Below are 9,803 nucleotides of genomic sequence, written 5' to 3'. Positions count from 1 at the left end.
ATTAATTAAACTCTTTCTTCCCATTTGTATAACTGGGGAGTTTGATGTGGATCCGTATGACGATCCTAAATGTGTAGATCTTCCTCTGGACTGTGGGGATGATCTTCCCCATCCTCTACCTCTTCCCCTACCCCAGGGGGTTCTATCCTGTAGATATTCACGAGATAAGAAATCTTGGATAAGCTATATATACATCTTATATACTTTATATAAGATGTATATATAGTATAGTATAGTATATATATTAAATGTATAATATATATATATATATATATATATATATATATATATATAAAAGTAATAAGCTATATTCGATAAGCTATATATACATCTTATATACTATATATAAGATGTATATATAGTATAGTATAGTATATATATTAAATGTATATATATATATATATATATCGATATATATATATATATCGATATAATATCTAAGTCTAAAGACAAAAATATTGTAAAGAGATATGCCTTGTAATTTTATTATAGCATTAAAAAATATGACAATATCTTTCTTAGTCTTCATCCCCCTATGGAATGAGCACAACAAGGTGCTAATACCACCATTGAGAAGAAAAAGAAACTAATCAAGATGTGCCAAAATATAAGTTACATAATACATACTAATTTTTGTTCATACAAGTTACATGGTATCTCTTACAAACTTCATAAATCTATCAAGGTCCGGAGGAATTTCCGTTGGTGGTGGCAGAAAAGTAGCTTGTTCATCGCCACTTCCGGGTGAAGCAACATCCTCCGTAAGTTCAACTAGCATTTCTTCGTAAGCTTCATCTTCATCTGGTTGTGATTCAACAAGTCCAAAATTTCTTCTTTCCGACCGGATTCAATCTCTAAAAAGTACTGATTTTTCCATACTCTCCCTCATAGACGCTCTATAATCACCGAGTTGAAGTCTTGCTTGACTGAAAGCGCTCTCTGATGCCACTGTTGAAGCTTGAATAGTTAAAATGTCTCGGGCCATCCTTGAAAGAAACGGAAAGTGTTTTTCTTTGTCCTTCCACCATTCCAAAAGATTAAAGGAACCGTCGGGATTCACTTCCTCAATTCCCTACGACAAATAAACTTCAAGCTCATTTAGTTGTGAAAAATCACTACTACTAGAACCTTGAGAACCCCTAAACCCCGCCCAAGCACTAAGTGCTCTTACTCCCACAGTTCTTTTAGATGATTGAGAATCAGAAGAAGAATGAGTTGGAACATTTGGACTAGTTGGTGTATCATCATCCGGTTGAGTTTCATCAAAATCTATTTTCTCGTCATCATTTTCATAAATAGTTGGATTAGAATAAAGAGCATTCATTAATTCATGGTCTAATTGTTCACCAACTCTAATATTATGGCAAAATTGACTTTCAGTAAATTGTAATAAACTATTATCGCTATCAAGAATAACAGGTGTAGGACGTATATGGAGTTTGGTTCAGGGAGCCCGGGGCAGTGGAAGAGGAACAAATTGAGCACTAGATTCATCACTCTTGGATTTTCGCTTATTTTTACCAAAAAGTTTTTTTAAGGAAGCCATCTTAATTAATAAAGTAATAGAAAATAAATAAAAAACAAAATTATAATATTAAAACTTAAGAGTTGGAACGAGTTTACCGAATTGATGAACAACTTGTTGAAAATTGATTATCGTTGAAGACTTCAATTCACCAACTTTACAATTGTTTCACAAATTGTAACAATAAAGTAAGCAATAGTAGCAATTATAGAAGAAAATTAGAGAGAGATTGTGATAGATTGATGATTTTGTAAGAAAAAATGAAAGAATGATGGGGTATTTATAGTTGAAAATAGAGAAAAAGTGTAATTATAAAAAGTTTGGTATTAAAACAAAGTTGGGGGGGTTAGATGACTTTTTTATAAATAGCCAACGACTATTTTTGACAGGCCCGCTGGGACCATTTGGCTCGCTAAGGGATCGGTCCGGTCTCGGTCCCTGGCGGGCTAAATGGTCCCGGGCCTGGCGGGTCCAAATCATAGGATCGGCCCACGAGACCGGCCCAGGCCCACTAAAATCGGGCCAAACGGTCCTGGCCCGTTTAGCCCGTTTGGCCCGCGGTCCCGAGCCTGGACCGGCCCACTTGCCACCCTTAATTCCCCCTGTCATGTTGCCCTGGGTGGAAGAACCTGTTCCATCACATGTTCATTCCTCTAGTGCAGCTTCAGTCTGGGTTGTCGTTTCATTTGAGTGTCTTACCAGCCCAATTGCTTCATCATCGTATTCCTGCCTCTCAGAAAGAATGTTAGTTTCATCAAAAACCACATGAACACTTTCTTTTACACACATAGTTCTTTTGTTATAGACTTATAAGCTTTGCTATGTGAAGAATATCCCAAGGATACTCCTTCATCACTTCTGGGATCAAACTTGCCTAGGGAGTCTTTACCATTGTTGTGCACAAAGCACTTGCATCCAAATGCCCTAAGATGGGATATATTTGGTTTTCTCCCTTTAAGTAACTCATAGGGAGTCTTCTCTACAAGAGGTCTAGTCATGCACCTATTTATGATGTAGCATGCAGTATTTACAGCTTCCGCCCAGAAGCTATGGGGCAGTTTACTAGAAAGAAGCATAGTCCTAGCAATATCTTCAAGTGTCCTATTCTTTCTTTCAACTACTCCATTTTTCTGTGGAGTCCTAGGAGCAGAGAAATTATGATCTATGCCATGCTCATCAAAAAATTCAGCAAATTTAGCATTCTCAAATTCAGTGCCATGATCAGACCTAATTGATGCAAGTTGATTACCTAGTTGTTTCTGAGTTTTTCTAACAAAAGAAGTGAACTTGTCAAATACTTCATCATTAGATGTTAAAAACAATGTCCAAGTAAACCTAGAGTAATCATCAACAAGCACCATCACATATCTTTTACCACCTCTGCTTAATGTTCTCATTGGACCACAGAGATCCATATGGACCAGTTCTATCGTCCTGGTGGTGCTTACCACTTTCTTGCATTTAAAAGAGGATCTTACATGCTTCCCCCTTGCACAAGCCTCACACACTTTGTCTTCCTTGAACTTGATGTTAGGCAACCCTATCACCAGGTCCTTAAAGACTAATTTGTTGAGTTGACTCAGACTTGCATGTCCAAGTCTCTTGTGCCAAATGAGGGGATCATTGTCCAACACACTTAAGCAAGTGAGTTCATTTTCTGAAAGTGTGGACAGATCTACAATATATATATATATATTGTTCACTTTTTTTCTATACAAAACAATCTTGTCAGTGGTAAAATTAATCACAAAATATTTGGTAGAGGTGAATGCTACCAAGTTACCTCTATCACACAGTTGTGATACACTGATTAGACTATATTTTAGGCCATCTATCAAGTAGACATTATCAATAGAGTGAGAATCAGTCTTACCTACCTTTCCAACCCCAAAGATCTTACCTTTCTTCCCATTTCCAAAGGAGACATTACCTCCTTTGAGGTCCTCAAGTGAAAGGAACTAGTTCTTGCTTCCTGTCATGTGCTTTGAGCAGCCACTATCCATGTACCATATTTGGCTGCTCCCCTTCACTGGGACCTTAGATTCCTCATCAGATTCTCCAATGGCCATAAGTGCTTGTTCATCTCCGTATTCATCATCTGAGCTTTCATCTGAGCTTTCTCCCCAAACAGCAACCATAGCCTTTGTTGATCCTTTGTTCTTCTTGGGTTGAACCTGTTCCTTCTTCCTCTTTCTTCATTCAGCTCTTTCCTTCTTCCATTCAATTTCCCATTGAAGGCAGTTCTTGATGTGGTAATAAATCTTACCACACTTGTAGCATCCCTCATTGGTTTGCCTTTCAGGAGCCTTTGGTTTGCTGTAGCTTCCACTTCTTGAAGGACCCTTTCCTCTCTTTAGGTATTTCTTGAAGTCCTTTGTGATCGTAGCCATTTCATCATCTTCTACATTCTGAGTACCAAGCTCCTTTCCTTCTTGGGTACATCCATCTTCATGGTTTGCCTTCTAAGTTCATAAGCAGTAAGATTTCCAATTAGCCCATCCAACTTAAGAGTGGCAATGTTTTTTGATTCCTGAATGGCAGTGATTTTGCTCTCCCAAGTAACTGGCAGAACCCTTGTCAAAATCTTCTCAACTCTGTCTTCTTCAGAAATAATCCTTCCAAGAGACTTAAGTTCATTTGTCAGTGTGGTGAACCTTGTATACATCTCTTGGATGGTTTTTCCTTCCTTCATGGTGAAATTCTCATATTGAGAATATAGTAGTATTCATCTGGACCTCTTCACTTGAGGTGTTCCTTCATGGGCCACTTGCAAAGTGTCCCAGATTTCCTTAGTAGTGGTACAACTTTGGATTCTACTGTACTCATCTGGACCGAGTCCACAAACAAGCCATTTCTTGGCTTTAGCATTCTTCTCCCATTTCCTCAAGTCGTCAGCAGTGCAGTCAGCTCTTGTCTTTTCCACCTCTTCTCCTTCGACATTTATCTTTATGGTAGCCAGTGGGCCATCTGTGACAATATCCCATAGCTCATAGTCTTCTCCTATGATGTGATCTCGCATCCTGTTTTTCCACCAAGAGTAATACTGGCCGTTGAAAAGTGGTGGCCTAGTAGTGGATTGACCTTCTAAGTTTCCAGGTGGTGCACTCATCTTGATCTTCTCCTAAGGTGTTAGCCTCTTCAAGGATAACATACTCTGATACCAATTGATGTTTTAACTTTAATACCACACAAGAGGGGAGTGATTTGTGTGGTGTCGAAGGACCTAGTTCTTCTAAGTGTTCCTTAACCTACTATTGTTGAAATAGTAAATGCGGAAAGTAAATAACACAAGTATTTTACATGGAAAACACCTGGCGCAAAAGGTGAAAAAACTACGACCTACTTCTCAGTAGGATTTTTCCAAACTCTCCACTAAATCACTGAGCCAAAAACTGCATTTACAAAATACTTTTGTAAACCTAGGATTAACTTTAATTCTGTTGTGGCAACCAACCTCTAATTGTTGCGACAACTTTAAGTTAACTCTAACTTAAATACTATGAGTACATATTACAATTGCCTCTAGATAAAGATGAAAGGTACAATATGAAAACACCTACTACAATTGAACTAGAATAAAAGACAGACACTTGGAACTAGTTCTTCTATCTGGTTCATGTAGCTTCAGGTTTGCACACTTGAATCACACACGAATTGCTTGCAAAATGCCTTGCTATTTTGTTCTCAATTCACGTTTAACTTCTGCTTTTGTGCATCACTGTAGAATGAGAACATCATGCAATATATAGAGTTAGTAGATGGAGAAATAATTAGAGTTCTAATGCTACTCTTCCTTGGTGGAAGAGTTCTAGTTGATCTCAACTTCTAACTCCTCTGTTATCTTGGATAGTGTTCTCTTTGATTAAGGAGTCATTTTCCTTATCAATTATACAACATTTTCGATTAGGAGATAACAATTATACTAAGTTAAACTTATCTCCTTCACGTGCATCCCACAAGCTCGAATCTGCCCGTATCTATGCACACAAGGGATGGACCTGGTTCATGCCTGAGCTTCCTTCGTCAATCTTCAAAACTAACCTTTACTTGGGCCAACAGTCAGGATTCGAGTCTTCAGTTGGATGGGCCAGTTGCTTTGTCTTCCCTTCAAATCTTAGGCAGTTGTCCATTCACGGAATTTGTGTGACGGAAGAAATGGCTTCAAACATTGCAAGATTGCGAAAGCTTGAGAGTCTGAAACTAACTAAGACAGTTTTGGGGGGAAAACCGATAGGATGCCACAGATGTCGAGTTCCCTTCACTCAAATACTACTCATTACTATCGTGTTACATGAGAGGATGGAATGCTTCTGAGGAATCCTTTCCCATTCTTGAGAAGCTAGTTATAGAAGGTCGAGGAGATCCCTCCTTGCTTTGCCGATATTCCAACACTCCAACTTATTGAAGTGGAAGACTGCTTGGACTCTGTTGGGGATTCAGCTATGGATATTAAAAGAGAAATAGAAGAAACCACTAGATGTGATAATCTCCAAGTTCTTATATCGAAGAAGAAGTACAGACAACTAATTAAAGCTGGTAAGACATTTCAGCACCGCTTTGTTACATCTGATATGGAAAAAAAATTTTAGTAGCCTCTCATGTCTTGCATAACAACTTTCAGTAACTTGCATCTTGCATACAAAAGTTATACTGTCCACTCGGCATTACTATTATTTATATCATACTCAAGCAGCATATTGGAAAGTATACATAGAAGTTTCATACATATACTTCATCAAATGCTTGTGTTTGTGCTTCGTCATAGCTACACAAAGATGAATTGAGTTGTTCTGATATGCTTCATTCTGTGTTATTTCAGGTTAGCAATGGGTCATCAACGAGCTAATTATGTCTGTTGGATTCCAATATCTTTTTAGTTCTGTAATTTGCTGAAAATTAGGCTGGATTGATCAATGCATTTTTTTATTGTTTTTATCAATGCATATGTTTCAATCTTGTAATGCTGCTGTAACAGTGATTTGTGAAAGTTCTTATTTGGTGGGAAGACAGAATTTGTTGACTCCATATTCATTTGTTTATTTGAATGTAATAATGCAGCCCCTTAAATCTTTCCATATTTGTGGATTTTTAAACTAAAAAAGATGTATGACTAAAAGCCCGTTTGGACATAAGAAAAATTTTACTTTTTTTCCGAAATCAGTGTTTGGCCATAAATTTTTAAATTTTTACTTGAAGATGAATTTTGGAATTTTTCGAAAATTTAAAAAACTCCAAAAAGCTATTTTTCAAAATTTTCACTCATATTACTCACAAAATTTCAAAAACAACCCAAAATTAAATTTATGTCCAAACACAACTTTAGTTTTCAAATACCATTTTCACTTGAACTTTTTTTTTCACTTTTTTCCGGAATTTTACAATTCTTATGTACAAACGCCCACTAAATGTTATCGCTTCTAATTTTATGAACCATAAGGCTTTGGATAGCCGCTTGAAAACAGTAAACTAGCAGAAAATCTGCAGAATAAATCTTCAACAAAATAAAATATCTCAACAACAACAATAATAACTACGCCTTAATTTCAAACAAGTTAGGGTCGGTGATATGAATCCTCATTTTTTTCTTTAAGTTCAATTCATATCATCAACAGAATTTTAAATTTAAAAAGCCTAGATATTAAAAATAAAACTATACTTCTCCTACGACTAAACGGGTTAATAGACCTAATTAACAACTCACCATTCTTTTTTTTTGGGTTAAAGTTTTGCAATGGAGTTAATAGTTAAGACTTAAGAGTATTACTGGTATTGGACTAGCAATTCTCGTCATACGTTAATCTGTCTACTACTGAAATATCCCTGATATTTTGCTCCTAGACATGGCTTGCTCCAAATAGTTTATATGTCATAACAAACACGTTATTAATTAATTTGTTAGGGTTCTCGGTTTCTCCTTAACTAGTATAACTATAAATGCACTATAGTATTGAATTTGAGCTTGATTAATGCATTTGGATGTAAATGGGCAAAAACAGTGCATCTTTTTCATTTCAAATTAAGAAACAAATCATGTGAGATTAATGTTTAATTGAGGATTCTTTCCCCTCTCCATTTCAAAACTATTTTTAAAAAAAATCATCTAGCTCCAAATACTCTCAAATTCCTCATCTAGTCTCTATTACCATGAAAGAACACCAAGCAACATCGAAAAACAAGCACACTATGATTATTAATAAGCTCATATTATCTTGTATGTTCTTCATATTTCTCTTGTATTTGATACTAAGAACAAATTCTCCATCTTTCAAGCTAAACAACCTACCAATAAACTCATCAACTTCCTCAACATACAACAAAATTCCACCATCTCTTGCTGAAGCACTTTTCCACTATGCAGCTACCAATATTACACCCCAACAAAAACACGACGAAATTTCAATGACTTTTAGGGTACTTGAGAAGAAATCACCATGCAATTTCTTGATCTTTGGACTTGGATTTGATAGCTTAATGTGGAGTTCATTCAATTATAATGGACGAACTATCTTTATCGAAGAAGATAAAGATTGGATCGAGAAAATTACTAAAGAAGTACCTACCAAAATAGAAGCTTACCATTATACCTATGAAACTAAACTTGATCAAGCCACTGAACTTCTAAATATTGGTAGAAGGGAAGATTCTTGCAAAGTTGTGGTCGATCCAAGAAATTCTAAGTGTCCACTTGCCTTAAAAAATTTGCCAAAACAAGTGTATGAAATTGAGTGGGATGTGATAATGGTAGATGCACCAACAGGTTCTTCATTTGATCAACCTGGGCGAATGAAAGTGATTTATACTGCTGGATTATTGGCTAGGAATAAAGAAAGTGGAGAAACTGATGTGTTTGTGCATGATTGTAAAAGGTATGCCGAAGATAAATTTTCAAGGAGTTTTCTTTGTGAGGAATATATTAGAGAGGAAGTTCGTTATCTTAGGCACTTCACTATCCCAAGTTATAGAAGTGGTTTGATTAAATCTTTCTGCCCCTGAGTCCTAGTCTTGTCGAGGGTGAAATTTTATCACGTTGAATTTTTTTTTCTTTTTCCTGTAGTCTTTTAATTACCATATAGTTTCAAGTGTGGGATGATATATTGAGTCAAAAAATACACGAATGAGGGAATTCGTATGTGGAAAGCCAAAACTACTTGTATTTGTTTTAATTTTCTTGTTTTATGTATTTATGAAATGATTTGGTGTTGGTTAATGCAAAAAATTCTGGATGGTTCATTGGTTGCCACGGCTAAGAATAGGGAAAACTACTTAATACAGTCGCTCCCAAAAATAAAATGTATATTTTTTGTATGTTAATATATAATAGACATATATATATATATATATATATATAATATATATATATATATATATATATATATATATATATGTACATAATAACGTATATTTTTTTATATATTTGACTAGTAAATGTAATAATTTTTGACCTAAGGTTGAACTTGCCCTTAAGAATATAGTTGGATTTGTCACAATCCACTGAACTCATCAAGGCCGTGAGAGTTCAAAAAAGAGAAAGGCAGTCACTTTTCTATATGAATCAAATAAAAAAAGTTACATATTTGTTTTCTAGCAGGTCTTTCATAATATATTTTCAAATTGGCTTTTGGTTCGGTATCATTTGATTCGTTGAACGTTTTAGACAAATGCGTCATCCAATTTTTAAAAGTAAATAAAACACGTAATATAAATTAAATGAATATGAAATAAAAATATAACTAAAAGGAAGTTAATTCTTCATCTTACAAAAGATTTGATTGAAAGATCAATATTAGCCACATAGGAGTTGGCAAGGATGATGATACACTGAACATCGAGTTCTTAGGAAATGGAAATACCGTTATTTCACCTTAAAATAAATTAGAAATATAAGACATTATGGATCTAGAATTTGAACTTTATAGATTGTGAATTCTATAATAGCAAACCTTCAATACTAGTAATTATTTTAAATTTATTTTTTGTACGTATTACATATACTTCTTAATACATATGGAGTATATAATGTTAGAACATGCACAGCGAAAGCAAGCATACGGTTCAGATATCAAATACATGTAAACTAGATAATGATACAATTACGAGATTAGAAATCACTAACCTCTTGAAATCGTTGCACAGGTCCTCCACAGAGCAAGAATCCAGGGCTGCAGTCTTCGTTGCACAGGTCCTCCACAGAGCAAGAATCCAGGGTTGCGGTCTTCTGTTATGGTCATAGTGAGACCTTGGACGAAATTGCTTTGAGTGGGCAAGAACAATACAACTC

General features: G+C 35.5%; 1 protein-coding gene across 1 annotated transcript; it reads left to right on the top strand.

Moving 5' to 3' along the window:
* The first annotated feature begins 7,576 nt into the window (after window positions 1-7,576).
* LOC104119867 (glucuronoxylan 4-O-methyltransferase 3-like) lies at window positions 7,577-8,732 on the top strand. The gene has a single exon (XM_009631469.4). The coding sequence runs from the start codon at window positions 7,670-7,672 to the stop codon at window positions 8,516-8,518; it is 849 nt and encodes a 282-aa protein (XP_009629764.2). The 5' UTR covers window positions 7,577-7,669; the 3' UTR covers window positions 8,519-8,732.
* Window positions 8,733-9,803: the final 1,071 nt, after the last annotated feature.

This window comes from Nicotiana tomentosiformis, chromosome 6 (assembly GCF_000390325.3).
Source record: "Nicotiana tomentosiformis chromosome 6, ASM39032v3, whole genome shotgun sequence".
Lineage (NCBI taxonomy): Eukaryota > Viridiplantae > Streptophyta > Magnoliopsida > Solanales > Solanaceae > Nicotiana > Nicotiana tomentosiformis.
The sequence above is the reverse complement of the archived record's forward strand: the minus strand, read 5'-3'. Positions and strand labels throughout refer to the sequence as shown.

Excerpts from the sequence above, each read along its gene's own strand:
- LOC104119867 (XM_009631469.4), top strand. The coding sequence starts at position 7,670 with ATGAAAGAACACCAAGCAACATCGAAAAACAAGCACACTATGATTATT.